This window comes from Oryza brachyantha, chromosome 1, assembly GCF_000231095.2.
Source record: "Oryza brachyantha chromosome 1, ObraRS2, whole genome shotgun sequence".
Lineage (NCBI taxonomy): Eukaryota > Viridiplantae > Streptophyta > Magnoliopsida > Poales > Poaceae > Oryza > Oryza brachyantha.
Genome location: NC_023163.2, coordinates 20,051,401 through 20,070,817, shown reverse-complemented (window position 1 = coordinate 20,070,817; position 19,417 = coordinate 20,051,401). Strand labels below are relative to the sequence as shown.

Sequence of the window (19,417 nt, the reverse complement as noted above, 5' to 3'; positions counted from 1 at the left end):
CACCACCTCCCACCTCCCCCCGTCTGCACGGGCCCGACACGTGTCCCGCTTATCGGCCGTGCTCACGCTGGTCAGGGACACATGAAGCCGCCCTTATCTGCCTCGCGTTCCGGCCTCTCTGCCATAAAACCGCCTTCGGTTAATCGGTTAGCTTCGCGCGCCGCCAGTAGTGTCTCTCCTCTCGCGCGGAAACAGCCCGAGCCTCGCAAAAAATGGAAGGAATCCGTTAATAAATCCGAGGAAACCCAACCCAACCCGGAGTAAGCGAGGCGAGGAGCTGGAGACGTCGGCCATGGAGGGTAGGGACCACGGCGCCGAGGAGAACGTCCCGGGACCTGCCGCCGGCGCGGTGGACGGGGAGGACGAGGGCGATGATGGTGCGGGGTTCTCCTTCCCCGTCCCGTCGCTCGCCGCGGACGCGTTCATCGTGCCCGTGTACCCCGTGTTTGGCCGGCCGATGTCCCCGCCACCGCGGGAGCCGGTGGTGGAGGAGGAGGAGGAGACGGAGACGGCCACCGTGCGAGTGCCGCTGGGGCGGCTCCTGCTGGAAGAGCGGGAGTTCCGGGCGAGGCAGCGGGAGCGCCCTCAGACGCCGGTGCCACAGCAGCTGCAGCAACGGCCGGACGACGAAGGCGGCGGGGACGGCGAGCTGGAGGGGGTACCGCCGGAGAGCTACTGCCTCTGGGCTCCCGGCCAGTCGACGCCCGGTTCCCCGCGGCGGTGCCGAAAGAGCGGCTCCACGGGGTCGGTGCTCCGGTGGCGCCGCATCAGCGAGCGCCTCGTCCGGCGGAGCCAAAGCGACGGCAAGGAGAAGTTCGTGTTCCTCAACGCCGGCCCATCGCCTCACCCGCCCAAGGACAGCGAGGATATAGGCGGCGGCGGCGGCGGTGGCAGCAAAGACAACGACGGCCGCCACGGCTGGAGCTACTACCGCAAGGGCGGCGGCGGCAGCGGCGGCCGGAGGAAGTCGTACCTCCCCTACAAGCAAGAGCTCGTCGGGTTGTTCGCCAACGTCAGTGGGTTGCGGCGGAGCTATCACCCGTTTTGATTCGATCTCCTCTGTCCTTCAATCTCCCTCTTGTTCGTCCTCTTCTGTGCATAGTGGCAGCTAGATACTCTCCAGTGCTTCGTAGCGATAGAATAAGTTGATCGGTGTGTTGATACCAAATTGTAAATTGTAATTAGCTTGTGTAAAGTAAACACAAGAATGGGCCTATGTGAGTATGCATCTCTCTCAACAATGGAGAGATTGAAATGTATCTATAAAAGGAAGAGCAATTGATGAAGCAGGGTTGTAATTCGTTTGTTCTTCAGAATTGGTGCTATCTGAAAAAAAAAGAAGAAAATTTCAGAGTTTGGTGTTCTGTTCTGTCGGCTGTGGCTGCTTAATAAATCTTTTCCGTTCATCTGTAACTCAGACAGGATTTCTATACACATAACTAAACCGACCCGGTTAATTATTCTCTCAGAAAGATTTTGTTTCGTAGCTGCTTGAATTAGCAATAGATTTTGGTTCAGTGTCAACGTGTCAACTTTTGTTCTTTAATCAAGAGATTGTGTGCGAGGAAGATCGACAGTGACAAGTGATTTTAATACAATGATTCCCCGAATGGGCATTGAGCGATTTCGTGTGGCATTAATGCTTGCTTCATGTGAATTTAGCGAAATCTCTCTGCTTATCTGTTTACTACGTGGACGCTATTGATCATTTCAATGCCGCCTCCCCCCCCAAAACTCTCTATGCTTGAGTTGAGCTTTGCTATGAAAAAAAAGTATATTTTATTGCAGGAATATTCTACGATAAATACTGGGAGAATAGTTCGTCGTGTTGGTGACACATTCTCTTTTCTAGTTACCACTGCTAGTAAATTACTGTACCGTTTTTCTTTTAAACTTTTCCATGCTAGAGAAACCGTACCATTTCGATAAGCAAGAATCTGCTTGCCAACACGAGCATCTCCCTGACGCATGCCTCTCTGCCTTTATCTTTATTTTTTCCCCCCGTCTTGCCACTTCCTATCTACTCGTATCTCTCCCTTTGGCTTCTTGGGTGGAAACTTTACCGGTGCAAAATCGTGCAGCGAACTAGCTAGAAGGTTAACTACAGCTAGCAAAAGCCTCGTATTAATCCGTACGTGTTAACGCACCCAATCTCGATTGGTCTCGCAGCTTTTCCCCCCAAGCTTTGTGTGGAACCGGTGGATTTGGTGTCTATCTCCGTTTCGTTGTCGCTCGCACCCAGCGCCCATCCATCCAACCATCCACCACCCCACGGTGTGGCACCATCCGTCAAGTTGGCCGCGGGGGACGAGAGATTGCGACGAGGAGGAAAGGGCTCCCCGAACGCGACAGCTGCTGCCCGGCTACTACCAAACCCAACCCAACCCAACCACGCACACGCTGACACACTGCTGCTACTACTAGGATGTTCCTTTTCGCCTGTTTAATTGTGAGTTCACCCGTTCAGTAGCTTTCTGTTTTCCAGATCTTTTGTTTTCTTCAGCCGAGAGCAGTTGCCACGAGCCCACGATCGTTAATTTTGAGTTTGCGTTTCTGGGTTAAAAGGTTTTGCCACAGCCGTGAGCGGGGGGGGGGGGGGGGGGGGGGGGGGCAGCTTTTGCCATTGTAGCTTAATATAGGTCGGCGAATGCAGTGTTGTCCACCTATCATTAGCGTGAGTGAGTGCAGTGAGTGAGTGAGCCATTAGCGTCTTGCTGTCTAGCTAGCTAGAGCGCGCGAAAGTGCCACCACGGCACGCGTGGGTGCGGCAAGAGAGATCGACGCGCTAGTGCGGTGGGCTCACGCCGTCACGCGCCAGCTACTACCCAGAGCTGGTCCGGTCTTTCCGTCGGCCGAGCAGGGGAACAAGGCGGCGACAAGCGGGGAGCCGGGGAAGCGCCGACGTCGTGTCCGACGCCGACGGCACGCGGTGACGCGGTGGCTCTAACCCATTGAGAGTGCAAATCTTCTCTTTCGGTCTTCCGGGGAGCAGTTTTTTAGCACATAGGTGAATGTTCTATCTGTTGCTGGCATGTCATCTAAATAGTTATAAAAAATATAAAAATTTTTGACAAGATAGATAAATATGAGTTATATCATTCCACAAACATGCAAGTTTAAATTCAGCTTCTATAAGTTGTAGCAAAAATAACAAAAACAATTATGAATATGCGTATACTTAGTTTCAGTTTTGTTTGTTTTTTCTATAACTTGTAGAAGTTGAATTTAATCTTGCATGTTCGTGGAGTAATATAACTTATATTAATCTATCTTGTCAATTTTTTTTTATATTTTTAATAACTATTTACATAGCATGCGAGTACACGGGTGGATGTCCACCCGTGTGCTAAAGACTGTTTCCGGTCTTTCGAGGCACTCACTCACATAAGACGTCTGCTATCATGGAGAATAGAGCAAGTGACTTTAGGGGGCTCCATGCAGTATGTGTCATTGATATATAAGCCTCATCTATGATTCACATGTCAGTGACACCTACTACATAGGTAGTACAATAGAGGATCTCATCTTGACTTTAGGAGGAACCTGGTGTCTTGTAGAAGACATGCATCCTATCTTTTGGTTTTGTTTATGCTTATATGTCAAATTTAAATTTTCAACCTTAAATTTTAAGTTGATTTTGAGTTTTTCATCATTGTTTATTTTATGACATTGACTTTTAGATCGTTATAAATACATATATAAAAGTTTTATTCAAATTATTTTCTATTTGCAAATATGATGTTTGACTTTTTTTCTCTTGGAAAAGCCAAAATTATTAATTCAGCCTGCGAAGGCAGCCAGCACTCCATGGGGAGACATGTTGGGATCGCCACGCGTTGCAACAATTAACCACCTCCTAGGATGCTCAATGCTCATCAATGTTTCCATCACCAACGACAGTCCACAACAACTGATCAACAAATAGATATGCCACAGAGACCCACGTTGCAACTAGATCTATCGTTGAAGTTGGTGAAGAGGAGAGCTCGAGCCCGCCAACAACTTTGGGAGCACGAGATCGCTCAAAACAAGCAAGGATGGGAGCTCGAGAGACCGACAACAATGGGAGCTCTAGGGCGCACGTGTTGCCACCACACCCGTCGACAAGACCTACAACCATGGACGATGATGCCAGTGAGCTCTCCTCATCCTTGCTCTTCACATGTTTTCCCATACCTTGCTACCCATCATTGTGACACTACAATCCACCCTAGCAATGCCTCCTTGTTGAATAGTAGATGAGGGAGAAATACTGCGAATATTGGCATGTTGTATCAAGCCTAGAGGCGGTATATACAGCAGTACATAAAAAAGAGATATGGAAGTATTATAGATATGGAAGGAGTCTACACAAATCAATCCTATTGTAATATGACTCTTTAACTGCTATATACTAACATCCTCCTATAGTCCAAGCATGAGCAGCGCAGATACTTGGGCGGGGGAAGTAACCAGCAAGAGGGCTCAACACGGATGATAGCCCTTTATGCGAGGGACTTATGGTCGACGAAGGTGTGTGTAAAGTAGCAGCGATCGATGGAGCCAAAGTCGGGAAGCTGATGTCGAGATAGCTGAGCCACAAAGCGGTCGTAGGCATGCGGGATGGTGCAGTAGACCAAGGTGCGCGAGGGTATGCTAAAGCGATGATCGTGATGCAATGAAACATCATTGAGGAAGATGTCGCCGAAGAGTAGATGTTGTCGAACCGTGGAGGACGAGATGTCCACAGAGTTTGCCAAATTCAGGGACAACTCAGGACAAATGCGTGCAACGGTGTTGCCAATACCACACGGGCGAGGTAGGAGACCGCCATGAAACTTCATCAATGTCGGAGGAGACTAGGAAATAAGACCTCCAAGACGGTCGTGGCACAAGAACAGCTCAGACGAAGAATTGCTAGAGCATCATGCAATACCGGGAGAAGAGTCAACTATAGTCAAAAAAGATACGCCAACGCCGACGATGAGTCATGTTGGATGAAGAAGGTGAAATAGCAGGACCAACAAATTGGAATAGTGACATTGGTAAATAGAGTAGGGGCTGCTGAACCACAGGCCTAGAGAGGCAATGGTGGCAGCTTGGAGAGGTGATGATACTCAAAGTAGACGAAGAAGACCTTGAGGGATGATGTGATCAGTGTGGAGAACGAGGTAGTCAATGCGCAAACAACGGTGAAGACGATGAGAAGAGCAAAACTGTGACCCAAAGGGGCAACATGGGTGCAGCTCGATGTCGATGCAACAGCGAAGAAGTCATGCTAAGGAGGGTGCCTCTTAGCACTACAATATCTAGTGGAGGTGTGGACTGCAGGTAGCGGCACAACGACCCAAGGTGGGCGACACTAGCAGCTTGAAGCTTGATGGATTAGTCGACGTGTAGTTGAAGACAATCGGCCTTACAAATCGCCATAGTCGGGCGCTTGAATGAGCGATTAGTCTGTCGATGTGCAGGGCAAGATGATGAAGAAGGAACCAGAGTCGACGCCGATGTCAATTGATGCACACATGTCGAAGAGACGGTAGGTGATGCAAACCCAACCTCTGATCTAGAAAAACACCAAAAAGGAAAAAGATACAACAACAATAGTCAGGGTCGAGGCCTGGATCTGGATCTAGAAGGTGGAATGTCATGAGGACAAAGCATGGGTGGTTGAGCGGGCGAGGAGGCGGCAGTGCTCGACAAGGATGAGGTGGCAACACCTAACGATGATGGAGTGGCGGCAGTGCAATTGCTTGCCGACATGACGAAGGACGGTGACAAATGAGGGCCACATGAGTGGATGAAGATCGATCCATCTCGGCAAGGAAGAACGACACAAAAAGGAAATAAAACGATGGTACCCCTGGAGATACGATCGCTCCCTGGGGCGACAATGGTGAAAACGTGAGTAGATGTAGGGGTGGATAACGAGCCAGCTCGGCTCGACTCGGTCTGGCTCGTTAAGATAACGAGCTAGCTCGGCTCGGCTCGTTATCGTAACGAGCTAAAAACCCAGCTCGGCTCGGCTCGTTACAAAGCTCGAGCTGGCTCATTAGGCTCGCGAGCCATGCATGAAAAGTTAATTTAAATAATTTTTTAATAGATTATATAAGCAAATTTTCAGTTCAAACATGCAAATCATATGAAATTGTATCTAAATATTAAAGTTTGAACCAACAAATCACATGGTGAACCTATAAAGTATTGAACACATGCTTTCTGGTGTGGAATCAATGAATGCCGACGAATCGTGTATCTTTGGTCTAGCTCGTTAGGCTCACGAGCTAGCTCGAGCTGGCTCATTATCTCTAACGAGCTAAAATGCTAGCTCGGTTCGTTAGAAAAATAAAACGAGCCGAGCCGAGTTTGTCACGAATCGAGCGAGCTAACGAGCCTCGAGCTTTCTGTCCACGCCTAAGTAGATGAGAGAAATACTATGACTTTTGGTAGGTACGAAGAAATGTTGGCATGTTAACAGCGAAGGTACATAAGGAGTTAAGGAATGATTATAGTTATGCTATCCTAATATGATAGCCATGGACTTTGACACTCTTGTGCTTGCTGGTACTGCCTCCTCGACCCGTGTCGCCCTGATATCCTCACCACAGAGGGAGTAGTGGCGGAGAGAGATTTGGTGAGGAGAGATGAGTTTCACTCCACCCATAGATCAATTTCCATGTTTTATATATATGGGTTCAAATTCATTAATATTAATATTTAGGGAGAAAAAATTATAATATGTAAGAGGTAATAAAACGAAAAAAATAAGATATTAGGAAAGGACCTAATATCAATTAAATAGGTAGAAGTGAGGCTTCAAACCCAGACCAACTAGCCCACGTCTCGTGGAGAGAGCCAGAAGACCTCTATTGAGAAAGTTTCTCAAGAGGTAATAAAACGCAAGGTCTTGTACTATAACAATCTAAGGATTGACAAGGAAACTTGAGGCTGCACTCGAAGCTACAGTTTCCAAGCTAGTGTGGACTTAGCCTACATGAGACCACTCAGATGAGTCGCCTCACTCGCCTGCACTGCGAATGCCTTCGGAGAAGTATCGATACAAAAGGCAGAGTTCTTAGACAATTCACCACTATTTTTTTTCCAAGTTACACTTCATTTTTACAAATACCCCCACATTACTGTAACATCATCAAAGCTTAGTTGATATCATGGATTAGTAATACCAACATTTTCTACCCAAGTCATCCAGATGATAAGGTACGCAGCTAGCAGGTATTGCCTGGTGTCCTGGATGATCTATCTATTATGGTATATGCATTTTTACTTGCATATTTTGGCAAGACACGGCAGTATATAGAGAGCTGCAGGCTGAATTACACTGTTCAGGGAGCAGAACGCAGATCAACAATCTCAAACCTCAAATTTGGATTGAATATAACCTTGGAGCAGGTTTCATATATTGGACTGCCATCCGTAGTCTCCGGGTGGGAGTGGAACCCACTTTCCCTGCACTCCCTAAGCACACCCATTCCTCCTGGGTCTGTCAGCCTGAATATTCCACAGCTCCTAAAGGATTTGGCAACATGCATTTCATTATAGAAGATGATAGGTAGGGGATACAACAAAAAGCAATTCAGGATAATAAATTGCGAATGTATAATTTCCAAGGTTATGCTTATGTGTATGCGTAGGTAAATTTTGTGCACAAGACACTTGCCTACTAGGATCAGTGGGAGCAATCACAATTGCAACAGCCTCTGGTAACATAACCTGCAGAAATCCAGCACTTTATAACTACCAAAAATAGAGGAATTGCAAAGGAAGTAAAAGAGTTTGCTGATAAAGTGTCTGAGCTAGATTAAGAATTGCAGCAGCGGCTAGCAATCCACAGCTAAACTAGAATACAGCCAAAGCACACAAGATTTGATCAACCCATGCTTTCACCAACTGAAATAACTTTGTTTATGAGTCCTACTCCAGGCAAAGTTTTTCATTTGTAAGGGAAAATGCAAATAGGTAATCTAAGAGTTTGAAATGATAACACATATAGCCTTCAACTATTTGTTCTATAAGCTTAACCACAACTGCTCAACTTAGGATGGCACCATAGATAATGTATTCAGATGTCTTTCTAAGTAGCTAGCTAGTCTTGGAGAACTTATGATAGCTTGCCCAATTAACGTCACACCAACAGAGATCCTTTGACCATATGAGGCACACGACACTGATAAAAGGAGCACTTCAAAAGATTTGTTTGAATGTTCTTACACAAGGCATATTCATCAGCACTATATTTAGAGTTTGCAGCTTCCATTCTACAAGAGAAATATGCACAGATCTAATTTTTTTAATGGAAAATCACAAGACCCATAATAGGCAACGATTGATGCAGAGGTACATCATACCATCTCTTATAAATTCATAAGACCTGAATTTTCTATTTATACACCATTTATTTTCAGAAAAACTTATCACTGCCCATTTGATTACCTGGTAGGAGTATTGAGTGTGCAGATCGATTGATGATAGGAAACATGTTTGCGAAGGGTGCGTCTGCAAAAGACAATGAAAAATCAAATATTCAGGAATAGCTAGCCAAAACAACCATTATATGTGAATATACTAAGGAGGGCATGCATGGGTTAAGTTTTAAATTGGATCTGATAATCTGAAAGTTCCAAGGGTATCAAGACAAAAGGGTAAACGATGGTTTGCAAGTGTATACATGTATCCATCCTGCAGGGTAAAGTGATTGCTCCGATAAAATAGCATGTATCTCTTCCTCATTGACAGCCTGGCACTGCATTCATGAAGATAAACCATGGTCCAGAGTGTGACAATCAACGTGGGCAAAATATGTAATAATGGCTGTGATATAATAATAACGTATCTATGTTTCAAAACAGTTCAATTTTTGACATACAGAATGAGGAGTTGCCTCTTGCTTTGGTATGATCAGCATATTCACGTAGTAAGTTCCATCCCTCTGCAAATAGGCATTGAAAATCAGAATGCAAATCCAAAAATAGGTATGATTATCATATTGGCGGATCATTTTGTGAAGTGAACCTACAAACTCATCTAAGAAGGACTTACAAATGAAGCACCTAAAATTCCACAAGTCTCTACGTTGTTGCTTGTATTCTCCTTCGCAAGTTCGATGAATTCATCTGTCAATCTAACCGACTGAAGAAATGCATAAACCAGTTATTTCATCTTAAACTCCAGTCTCTTAACAGTTCATATAGTCCTAGTGCAATCATCTATCAAGACAAAAGATATGACAATGGAATCAGAACGTACTATCTGCATGTCCTGCAAATTGACAGATGCTGAAGACTGACCCGCTGAAGATCTTGATTGCTCATCAGCGTATTCAGGATCCGGGCAAAAAGGAACATTGCCGAAGCTCGAAAGATCTTCTATCCAAGAAACAATAGGAGATGGGTAATGGTGCTTCACAGAGTAGGAATCAATATTGCGATCTCTTGCTGGTCTACAATTAACTTGACAGTGGACAACTTGATGTGCATCGGTACTGGTGGTATCGACATAATACGCTTTACTTGGCGTTGGATGTGTCCCGCATTTATTTGTATTTATTTCAAATCTGTCATTTTGCGCTGAATAAATCAGGGCGGTGCAATACAAATGCGATCGCACAGTTAAATTGCACATGAGGCCAGTATTGCATACCTCCTGCCGCCCATGGCGCTAGGTCAGGGCACCAGACTTCGACCTGCAAAACGTAACATCTCAAACAAATTTAAAACCCACAAAAATAAACACAACAGGGCTTTCTTTCCAAAACGTTGAATCAGGACTTATTGCCAAAAGGCATGCTACCCATGGAGACCATAAACTGAAAGCTGACGCGGAACATCAATGGCGGGAATTAAAGGAGCTGCTCAACAACTCCAGAACGACTTAGTTTCAGCCACAACCTATGCAAACTAAGGCATATAATACCACTACAAGCATCACCAGCCTTGCAAATAGACCCAATGCTTAAAAACAAAACTAAAACTCAAGCAGTACACAACTATCCCGGACTAGACTAATCATCCATACGACTGCTCCTTACCACCTAACCACCAAAACAGCAGTAAACCACAGCGCCGGCAGCAACATAGAGCGAGGATACCCGACGACTACTCCCTACCCCCGACATGAGCAAGTCGGCGAGGAGTACCACCGGAGCTCTCCCGAGTCCCGCCTGAGAAACTCTCAAGGCCAGTTACAGCGATCGAGGCGCTTCGAGAGGGAGAGAGGGGGGGGGGGGCTCACCTTGAGAAATCCGGAGCAGGAGCAGTATCCGAGCAGCTGGAATTCGCTCGGGCGAAGGGGGCGGCGGGAGAGACCGAGGGAGAGAGAGGGGAAAGGCGGAGCGTCGAGCAGTCGAGCGTGGCGCTGTTGTTAACTGCAGTGCAGGGACGCGAACCCGAATCCACAGACGGTTTTAGAATTTTACGCCTCGCAACGCCACCACTCACACACCACGCGTCACGCTGGTGCATGCCGGACACCGGGGCACATCACGGACAGACAGACCGGGTGGGCGAGGCGACGGGGGAGTTCAAGATGGGGACGAAAAGCACGAGAAAGCGGGCGGGCGGCCGTCCGTCAGGCGGGCCGGCCGGCGTGGGGGTGCGTGCGTGGGAGAGACGCGGGGCGGTGGGGGGTTTTGCCGTGTGCGGCGGAAAGAGCGGCGGATTGGATTCGTCTCGGGGGAGGCGTCACGGTTGCGCGGAGCACGGGATGGACGGATGGATGGCCGAGGGGGCGGATGAAAGAAGAGATGCGAAAATGGGGGCAAGCAAACGCATGTCGGCCGTCCTAGCCGTACAAGAAAGCAAGGTCTAAGTGTCTAACCCTTATTTTTTTTCTTATTAATTTTCTGTACTCCACCAGGGTAAGCTGCAGCATGAATAATATATTACTAGTAGTTGTTTGTTTCTTTTTCTCTTTGAATCCAGATACGGATGTTTAAGCTCAAACCTTTTCTACACCTTTTGCACTTGTCATCACGCATAGGGAAGGTGATAGTCAGCGAATTGGCGTGGCATGGGGCTAAATTCTCTCAACGTTCACACAAAAATTTAAATTTATGGATCAGTCAGGAAAAAGCCAATTTTGGTTTCCACAGGTTGAGTTCCAAGCCGAGAGGGGGGGGGGGGGATTGAAGGCGAGGGGGAAAAATCATGCAAAATGAGAGGTATCTCATCGGTGCATGATAAGTTTAATAATTAACTACTTCAAACTTAAAAATTGGATTATTGTATTCTAATTCTTAAAAACAATTTTTAAATAGAAAATTTTTATAAAGAACACAGTTTGGAAAGCTTGCTAATGATAGAAACTAGAGTAGATTTGATACAATGTCTTCCTACGGAACGGAGCCTTAAGCACGATTTCAGCGGTCGCTTCATGCCTTCATCGAGAAGTTTGTGAGTTCAGCTGATATGTTAATTTATACAGATGGGGAATTTCACACGCCATATATCCGAATAAGATTCAATGGGCACGTTCGCAATCATCGATGGGGATAATTTTCTTTTTTTTCGTTTGCATGCTTTTCGGACTTTTCGAACCGATAAACAGTGGGTATATATGCAATTATGTATGTATATATATATATTAAAAATTAGATTAATCAATTTTTAAATTGCATTAGCTAATAATTAAATAATCATGCGCTTCTCATTTTGAGTGCGGTAATTAGCCAAACTAGCGTCCGCGTTCGCAAACGCGCAATGTCATCCACCAATCATCTTTGAACGGATACGCAAGTAATAATCTTGTGCAAATCTCAAGGCGACATCTTACAAACCAAGATACCACGCGCGCAACAAAGAGAAACTCGCACCCAAGTATCATAAGCTTTACCAATCACCGGGTTATCTTCATCCATCAAAAGGCACCAGCTTCTTTGATGTGACTGTTTATGTGCAGCATCCATCCATCGCTGCCGGTTGACAACACGATAATCATGTCAGTCTCTCCGGTGTGCAGAATCGTTAGTGGTGTCTAACCAGTAACTCCTTGAAGATCCATTAATAATGCCTGAGCATACCCTGTTATCGTACATGAACAGGGCAATCGGTTCTCGTTAGTCTCACTTCAGAACAGTATACCCGCAAAAGAATCATAATGAAAGGATTGATCTACATTAAAACAATAATAATGAAAGGAGAAATGAACATTTAGATGTAGTTAGAAGTAACCCTGCATTATACTGGAGAATATATTATTGTATCACGATGTGAAGGAAGAAACATGTAATTTGTGACTAATAATCAAGTGAGACAATAACACAAGGGACCTAGGAGTCCAGATCTAGCAAATAGTATGACAAAGGAAGCTGTCATATCAACCGCATAGTTGGTGGCTGCATAATATATCAAATAAATGGGAAATTAAAAAAAAACAGAACAAACAATTCATTCATCCAGTAGGGTGGGCTAGGGGCCTCACAGTAGCTGCAGAAAGCTCAAAGTAAAACTGACTGCGGCTGAAGTTTTTGTATAAGGAAATAAACCCCACATATAGAAACATAAATGGGGATAAATATTTAACATGAAGTAACAAGGAATGGTAAGATCCTGAGTTATACTTATTAATGTTAAATACAGAATGGGAGCCACAAATTCAAGCTGTTACTCAAAACAGATAAATGCTTTTGCTTACCATCAGGAGTTCAGGACAGTCTCTCCAAGAGACTTTCCACCATACTTCGCTGTCCTATGCCACTCAAAGATTCCGATTTAATAATCGCATTTGATACAACAATGACATTGCTTGGAGAAGGAGCATTAACCTACAAGAACATTAGCGATTAATTTTACAAAGAAAAAGGATAACAGCATACATAATTGGTGGTCTAATCCAGACATACCCAGACTCGACCATTCAGGCCGACAGCAATCTCAAAGGACAGTTTTTTGCCAAGGGCCTCTAGGACTGGGCATGTTGGAGAACTTAACAACCTACAAGCAACAATATTACAAAATATAAGTGAAAGTAAGGCAACTGCATTACTGAAGTATACTGGTATGTATTGTCCTCACATTCGTGACAGGCCAGTAGACGTTTCGAACATATAGCCATCTTTTAGCTGACCAAATTCAGCTGCTTTCCCAGTAGCTGCAAAATAAAAGCCACGGTAACATATTCAGATTGAAGTAATAGAATAAACATAATACTCCCTCGTATTTTAATAGATGATGACTTTGACCTTTTAGCATACGTTTGACCATGTCTTATTCAAAAAACTTTTGTAATTATCATTTATTTTGTCATAAGTGGATTTGTTACTAAATATATTTTAACCATGACTCACATTTTTACATATTTGCACAGAAATTTTGAATAAGACGAATAGTCAAACATATACCAAAAAGTCAATAATGTCATCTATTAAAATACGGAGAGAGTAATTACTATCAATGATCCAAAATTTAGAAACCTAGTACTGGATGTGACACATGCTAGTATGAATCTGGAGTTCTGGACATAGGCATAGCTTGAAATTCTATCATTTAGATTTCTAAGACAAGATGTAACTCTAATGGATTAGTCTACAACAGACAATCTTAATGATTATTGTAAGTTAATAGCTTTACCATCCATGCACGAGAGCTCTGGATTCATGATGCTATTTGCTTTCACCACTCGTGCATATATTAGTGTACCAATCTGCAGGAGAGAATGCCATGGGGTAAGGAAAAGATACAATGCCAGTGCATCAACGTGAAGAGTAGCAAACATAATAGTAGTGCCTACCACCCTGTCAACACCTTTGTGCATCACTTTTTTACTTGAGCTGATACACCATTAGACTCATTCTTCATAAACTACCTCAATGAACAGTTGTATACACTAAATAAATGTTGAAAACTAAATAATTTGGCTTGCTGGTGTATACATCCTTTTTAGTATTTAGTATAATGATGCAAAGCAATAAATTAGTGAATTGACAGATCAAAATGAAAAATAGGTCCTTTACAAAACAACGTATCACTTTGCTGAGGTTTTGGATCTAAGCCTATATTGCTGCATAAATGAGAACTATCAACTATATAATTCCAGCCGGTGTAAGACGAGGGGGGGGGGCTGAAATTTGCATCGTACAAGAACAAAACTATCCAATAAAATAAACAGTTTGCTCTGATATATCAGAAAAGCATGAGTTCACCATTATTTTCTGAAACCAAAACAACAGCTATTCAAACTATGGTAGTTTTCTAAGTTTATATACTACCATAAAGCCATCTAAGACAACTAAAGTTAGAAAAAAAAAACTCAGCTGGTAACTAATAAAAGCATGACAGTGATCTTCATGCTAAAAACATATGAAAGAATGAGCTCTGGAAGAAAAGATCAACCATCGATGACTGATGAACCATTAGTCATTGGCATACCTCGAACTTTGGAATGTTTCTCCTGGTACCACCTTCAAATGCAAGAACAGGTAAAAAGGCCAGATTAGGACCTTTTATGTCTACCAAGAAGTTCTGTAATAACCAAAACCACCTCAGCAAAAAGGAGAAATAATATATCAAATAAGGTGCATGCATTTAATGATAAAACTAGAAGCAAGATTTTAGACAGTTAGTGGAAGTTCGTCCAATTCATTGGATATATTTAAATTATATAGAACAGTGGCTGTCTCAACATAATTAGAAACATGCAAAAAATTATACCATGTAGAAGAATTAATTTACATAAGTACATGTAAATGTACACTTACATCTGGTTTGGTGTCAACCACTACGCCAAGAACTGTATCTTCTACAGAAGGTATATACTGCCAAAGAAATAAAAGTAAAAACTAGTGAATGAGCTTGTGCTTCAATACAAAGAGAGTGGATCAAGAACTATGTGAAATCTCCCATTCTACAAATGAATAAAAGTAAAAACTAGTGAATGAGCTAGTGCTGAAGCACAATAATACAAAGAGGGTGAATCAAGAATTATGTTAAATCTCCCATTTCTACAATTGAGGAGGTATAAAGGGGAGAAATATCATTGCAATCATAACCCAGTCCACATAGCAGCAACTCATAACATCAAATTTAAATTTACTCGGGATGGCCCACACATATTTTGTTTACCTGACAATTTTCCATACCGTGTCAATGATAAAATAGTGGGAATAGCAACATAACTATCCTTTAGTGCAACATGAAACAGGCATAAAGCAGCATCCCATGCATAACACTATACACAGTGAGCATTTTAATCAATTAACATTCTCGTTAGTCACTATAGTGGTCCTGACTAGTGAGATCCTATATTCTTCCCAAGCAGGCAAACTTCAGATATGTGAGCTAAGGATGAACTAAAATTTCCACTGTTATATATGAGAGCAAACAGGAGTGCTCACCCTCTTCTGCGAGCTCTCAATCCAGTATTTGCTGGGCTTCGAAAGCCGTAGCTTCCCAGCACTGGTAGCCTGGATGGTGTCGCAATCCTGCAAGCCCCGGGAAGCACTCGTGAGCGTCATAAACCCCTGATTAAACCCTAATTCCTAAGTTTCTCTCACAGGCCACTCCACTTGCCACCACGAAATGCTTAACGCTTTACCTGTCGCAGGCCGGCGCCGAGCTTGATGGTCTGGTTGATCATCTCGGTGAGGTCAAGGACGATGTCCCCGGGGACCTGAGAGGCGGCCGTGATGCGAGTGAGAGAAGTCGAAATCCGCTGGGGTAACTGGAATCCGAGGACGGGGGTAAAGGTAGAGGGCAGGGGGCGTACCACGTGGTTGTCGACGAGGGCGGAGGGCGGCGGCTTCCTGGACTCCATTGCTCGGCGGCGGCGGCGGGCGTGCCGGCGTAGTCGAGGACGGTAGAGTGGAACGATGACCGTGGGACGAGATGGGCCTGGGCCTTGTAAGTTGGAACACACGTGGTGAGCTTTGTGGGTACAGATGAATTTGGGCTGGGTTGCTTCGGAATGGGTCCCATCATTACCCTTCGGAATAAGTTTACATTAGTCTCTTAACTTGTCAACGAATCCGATTTTCATCCTTTAGAAAACATGATACAATAGGTCTCTCAACGGTCAAAACTGGTGTAAAATAAGTCCCAATGCGGTTTTGACAGTAATTTCAGCTAACATGCTAATTTGATTCACTGGCATATGAAGCAAAATTTAACAATTTAAAAATAAAACAAAATATGTGAGGGCAAGGATGGCAGGGAGGGAGAGAAGAGGTGGCGCCGACTCGCCGTGGAGATAGATAGAAGTTGTCTAACTAGTATGTGGGCCCCATATTTTTCAATTTTTACACTTTGTTTTAGTACACACCACTGCCACATAGGATGAGGTGGACAACCTGAAACTATCCATGTAGGCACCCTACGTCAGTCAAAACCATCGTCATGTGGTTAACAGTTTAGAAAGTGTGCACGTAAAAACCAACAAAAAAGCTAAAAAATAACCTGCATAAAAGAAAATATGCTCAAGTGGTTATAGTTTGGCTTTCTGAGAAAAAAACGAAACGACATATTTACAAACAAAAAATAATTTATAAACTTTTATATATATGTTTTACGATCTAAAAGCAATGATTGAAAAATAAAATACAATGAAAGAACACAAAAACAACTTTAAATTTAAGGTTAAAAAATTAAATTTTGTTTTGCACATTTGCAAATGAGAAATAATTTATAAATAAAATTTTTATATATGTATTCTTAGCGATCTAAAAACATGGACTAGAAAATAAACTTCGGTGAAAAAATTTCTAAAATAAAATCCAAATGGATTTGTATGGTTAAAAATTCAAATTTTGGCTTATAAGCGGAAGCGAAAAGATTAGAGTGATAAGCTCTAATTTGGACTGCAAGTCATGTACTACTTCCATCCTAAAAAAATTGCCCAGGTTGATTCATTTCTTTTGTGTGTGTTCATATGGGAATCAGTTTTTTCAGAAGTTCATGGCTCGGTTTATCAGAAATGCAAGTATATACTTAAGGGACCGCTAGCTGAGTTATGAAATCCAAGGGAATGGAATTGGCTTATACCTGATAAAATCAATTCAACTGAGACCCCTGACCCTCTATTGAAATTTGAACAGACAACTCGCTAATTTGAGGCACCCCTCCGTAGATTTACAACAACAATGCACATGCTGAGGAGAATAGTGTAGGCAGATAACATTCCAATTGTCAATCTGCATCATCAAATACTACCAGTAAAGGTCGCATACCTTGAACGATTTGCTCTATACATTTATTACAGACGATTGGTCCCCAGGTGCCACAACACGCTCTAAAAAGATCAGCGTGTATCCCAATTGAGTCCATTGTCGCTGCATAGATACAAAAACCAAGGTTGGCTTGCCCAAGATACATCTACTAGCAGTCTACAACATAGTACTTGCATCAAGTGATTTACAATTGGTTTAATAAATCGTGCTGAAGACATAGTAAGCTGAGATTATGGAGCTAAGACCGAGAGCAATGAAAGCTAAGAACGCCATAGAGGCTGAAGCGTTGATAAGTTTGGCAAATTGATCCACTCCAAACCGAGACACCCAAACATCATTGCGAGACAGTGCTGCTGAAGATGCTGACAACAGGAGGTAAGCCAATATCTGCAATTAACAATATAAATATTCATGAAACGGAATCCTCTTCCTCAAATATGTGCAAAACCTCAGAAATAAATGTTAGGACATTGTCAAACAGGAAGTCAGAGAACAACTGCACCATAGCACCAGTAAATGAGATATAGTGTATATCAAATGAAGAGCTGAAGAACAAAGTGTACAACTTGATACACAAACTTTATGTGCCTGACACGATAGAACCAACAACATCTGAACCAGGGAGAAAGTGCACAATGATCTAGTACAAATTTTACGTGCCCGACATGCATCCGGATTCTGCATTTTTTAGGCAAGATAAATGATTGACAGACAGTCAGACACATTAAATTTACCCGCTTGGCAAACAGCACTGTGATCATGAACTATATGATTTAGCTATCAATTCAAAACTGAATGTGTACATTCACCTAAAATCCACGGTGAAAAATCAGTGTCCTAGAGAAATGATAAACTGGAGTATAACATAAAGACCATGCACAACAAAGGAATCATTTTAAGGTCCAAGCAAGAAAAATGCAATGTTCATCCCCTACATGCAGCTTACTTAAACCCGATTTCACATAAACCAAGATACTATAGTTTTGCCAAGATCGACCACTATCTCACAGATAATATGGAACTGAAAGGACGGAAAATACATTCAGATCTTAAGTTCTTGCCTGATCCATAGCGAGATTAAAATATTTTCGCGATGGGTCTCGAATTATGTGTTTCCCCGTGACGAAGTGGTGCACTTCCACGACCAACTGGAACCCCGAGTAAGTAAAAGCCAATACGCTCGCAGCAAGTGTGTACCTGCATTGCAGAAGCGCACAATTACACAACTACATCAGTAACACAAGCAGGCTGAAATGGGGGATTTTGCAAGCCTCGTGATTCGGCGTTCAGAGCGCAACCTGTACTCGTTGTAGCGGCGGAAGGAGTCACCGGACCAGCTCGGCGTGGTATCGGCGGCCATGACTGAGAGCGAGACCAAGCAGAAGACGGCGGCCGAAACCCTGAACCCTAGCTCGGCCCTCCTGAGCTCCGAGAGCCGCACCTTCTCTGGGACGCCGCCAAGAAGCCATCTCTTAGACCCCACGCCTCCTCCTCCACCACCGGCGCTGCCGACTGATGCGGTGACGGTGGTGGTGGTGGCAGCCGCTGGAGCGACCTTCTCGGGCGCTGGCTTCGTCTCCATATCCGCGAGGTCCTCGCCGGAGAGGAGCTTGGCAATTGTCAGGGCGGATTCCTTCTGCGGTGATCCAACTGGGGACTCCAACGCTTCCACGGTCTTCGGCGGCGTCGGCGGTTGAGCCTTCTCCGTCTCGGTTAGCGCAAGGGCAAGCGTCATGTTCTCCGATTCGCTAGCCGCTTCCGCCGGCTCCCGATCCAGCATGGATTCCGGGGACCCTGGTGCTGGGGGAGAAGGCAGTGCTGGTGGAGACGGCGGTGCTGGCGGAGCGGGGGCATGAGGGGGCGTCGCTCGCGGCCGCGGCTTCTCGAAAGTGAGAGGAGGAGACGGATCGGCAGCCGGCGGAGAGGGCGGTGCCGGGGCCTGCAAAGGAATGGGGCCAGAGGAATCGCCGGAATGATTTGGTGACGGAGGAGTAGGGGCGGCGGCGGCGGCGGCGGCGGCAGGAAAAGGAGGATGAGGGCTTGGAATTTCCGGTGAGATGGGAGGCGGATCGTTCGCCGGGTGCTGAGGGGGAGGGGGAGGAGGGCGAAGGGGAGGTTGGGCATCGGTGGCCGGCTCCGGCGGCGGCGAGCGGGTTGGGGAGGCCATGGAGGAGTGGCTAGTTTGCTCGATGGTTGTTGAGGTTGCTGTCTTGGCTGGTGCAGTGCTGCTCAGTGCAGTACCCGAGTGGCCACTGGCTGTAGTGA

The 19,417-nt window shown here is 44.6% G+C and overlaps 4 protein-coding genes across 5 annotated transcripts; 1 reads left to right on the top strand and 3 right to left on the bottom strand.

Annotated features, from left to right (window-relative positions):
• Positions 1–113: 113 nt before the first annotated feature.
• Positions 114–1,424, top strand: LOC102710750. The gene has a single exon (XM_006646110.3). It carries the CDS (start codon positions 293–295, stop codon positions 1,046–1,048), a length of 756 nt encoding a protein of 251 aa, XP_006646173.2. The 5' UTR covers positions 114–292; the 3' UTR covers positions 1,049–1,424.
• A 5,593-nt stretch (positions 1,425–7,017) lies between these two features.
• Positions 7,018–10,547, bottom strand: LOC102717105 (AMSH-like ubiquitin thioesterase 2). Of its 2 annotated transcripts, none has more exons than XM_006644408.3 (9): positions 10,228–10,547; positions 9,637–9,679; positions 9,244–9,550; positions 9,037–9,126; positions 8,864–8,926; positions 8,666–8,740; positions 8,431–8,493; positions 7,658–7,710; positions 7,018–7,506 (listed from the first exon to the last, which is right to left on the bottom strand). In XM_006644408.3, exons 2-9 carry the CDS (start codon positions 9,648–9,650, stop codon positions 7,323–7,325), a joined length of 849 nt encoding a protein of 282 aa, XP_006644471.1. In that variant the 5' UTR covers positions 9,651–9,679; positions 10,228–10,547; the 3' UTR covers positions 7,018–7,322. The 2 variants fall into 2 exon arrangements, with proteins under 2 accessions (XP_006644471.1, XP_015691837.1); XM_015836351.2 differs by lacking the exon at positions 10,228–10,547 and adding an exon at positions 9,787–9,979.
• Positions 10,548–11,597: 1,050 nt separating this feature from the next.
• Positions 11,598–15,829, bottom strand: LOC102716822 (putative exosome complex component rrp40). The gene is made up of 10 exons (XM_015839544.2): positions 15,697–15,829; positions 15,526–15,600; positions 15,326–15,412; positions 14,690–14,746; positions 14,361–14,453; positions 13,563–13,635; positions 13,008–13,083; positions 12,836–12,926; positions 12,628–12,757; positions 11,598–12,014 (listed from the first exon to the last, which is right to left on the bottom strand). The coding sequence occupies exons 1-9, from the start codon at positions 15,742–15,744 to the stop codon at positions 12,638–12,640; spliced, it is 720 nt and encodes a 239-aa protein (XP_015695030.1). The 5' UTR covers positions 15,745–15,829; the 3' UTR covers positions 11,598–12,014; positions 12,628–12,637.
• A 1,140-nt stretch (positions 15,830–16,969) lies between these two features.
• Positions 16,970–19,417, bottom strand: LOC102710172 (CASP-like protein 4A3). Its single transcript, XM_015833988.2, has 3 exons — positions 18,451–19,417; positions 18,214–18,349; positions 16,970–17,539 (listed from the first exon to the last, which is right to left on the bottom strand). Exons 1-3 carry the CDS (start codon positions 19,317–19,319, stop codon positions 17,348–17,350), a joined length of 1,197 nt encoding a protein of 398 aa, XP_015689474.2. The 5' UTR covers positions 19,320–19,417; the 3' UTR covers positions 16,970–17,347.

Bases quoted from the DNA above. Each gene is read 5' to 3' on its own strand.
- LOC102710172 (XM_015833988.2), bottom strand. From the start codon at position 19,319: ATGGCCTCCCCAACCCGCTCGCCGCCGCCGGAGCCGGCCACCGATGCC. The intron at 18,350-18,450 runs GTTGCGCTCTGA...TCTGCAATGCAG, and splicing joins CGCCGCTACAACGAGTACAG to GTACACACTTGCTGCGAGCG. The intron at 17,540-18,213 runs GCAAGAACTTAA...TGTTAATTGCAG, and splicing joins TTAATCTCGCTATGGATCAG to ATATTGGCTTACCTCCTGTT.
- LOC102710750 (XM_006646110.3), top strand. From the start codon at position 293: ATGGAGGGTAGGGACCACGGCGCCGAGGAGAACGTCCCGGGACCTGCC.
- LOC102717105 (XM_006644408.3), bottom strand. The intron at 8,494-8,665 runs GTATACACTTGC...TGTCTTTTGCAG, and splicing joins ACCCTGCAGGATGGATACAT to ACGCACCCTTCGCAAACATG. The intron at 7,507-7,657 runs GCAAGTGTCTTG...CAAATCCTTTAG, and splicing joins GCTCCCACTGATCCTAGTAG to GAGCTGTGGAATATTCAGGC.
- LOC102716822 (XM_015839544.2), bottom strand. From the start codon at position 15,744: ATGGAGTCCAGGAAGCCGCCGCCCTCCGCCCTCGTCGACAACCACGTG. The intron at 14,747-15,325 runs GTGAGCACTCCT...TTTCTTTGGCAG, and splicing joins TTGAGAGCTCGCAGAAGAGG to TATATACCTTCTGTAGAAGA. The intron at 12,927-13,007 runs GTGAGGACAATA...TGTTGCTTGTAG, and splicing joins TCTACTGGCCTGTCACGAAT to GTTGTTAAGTTCTCCAACAT.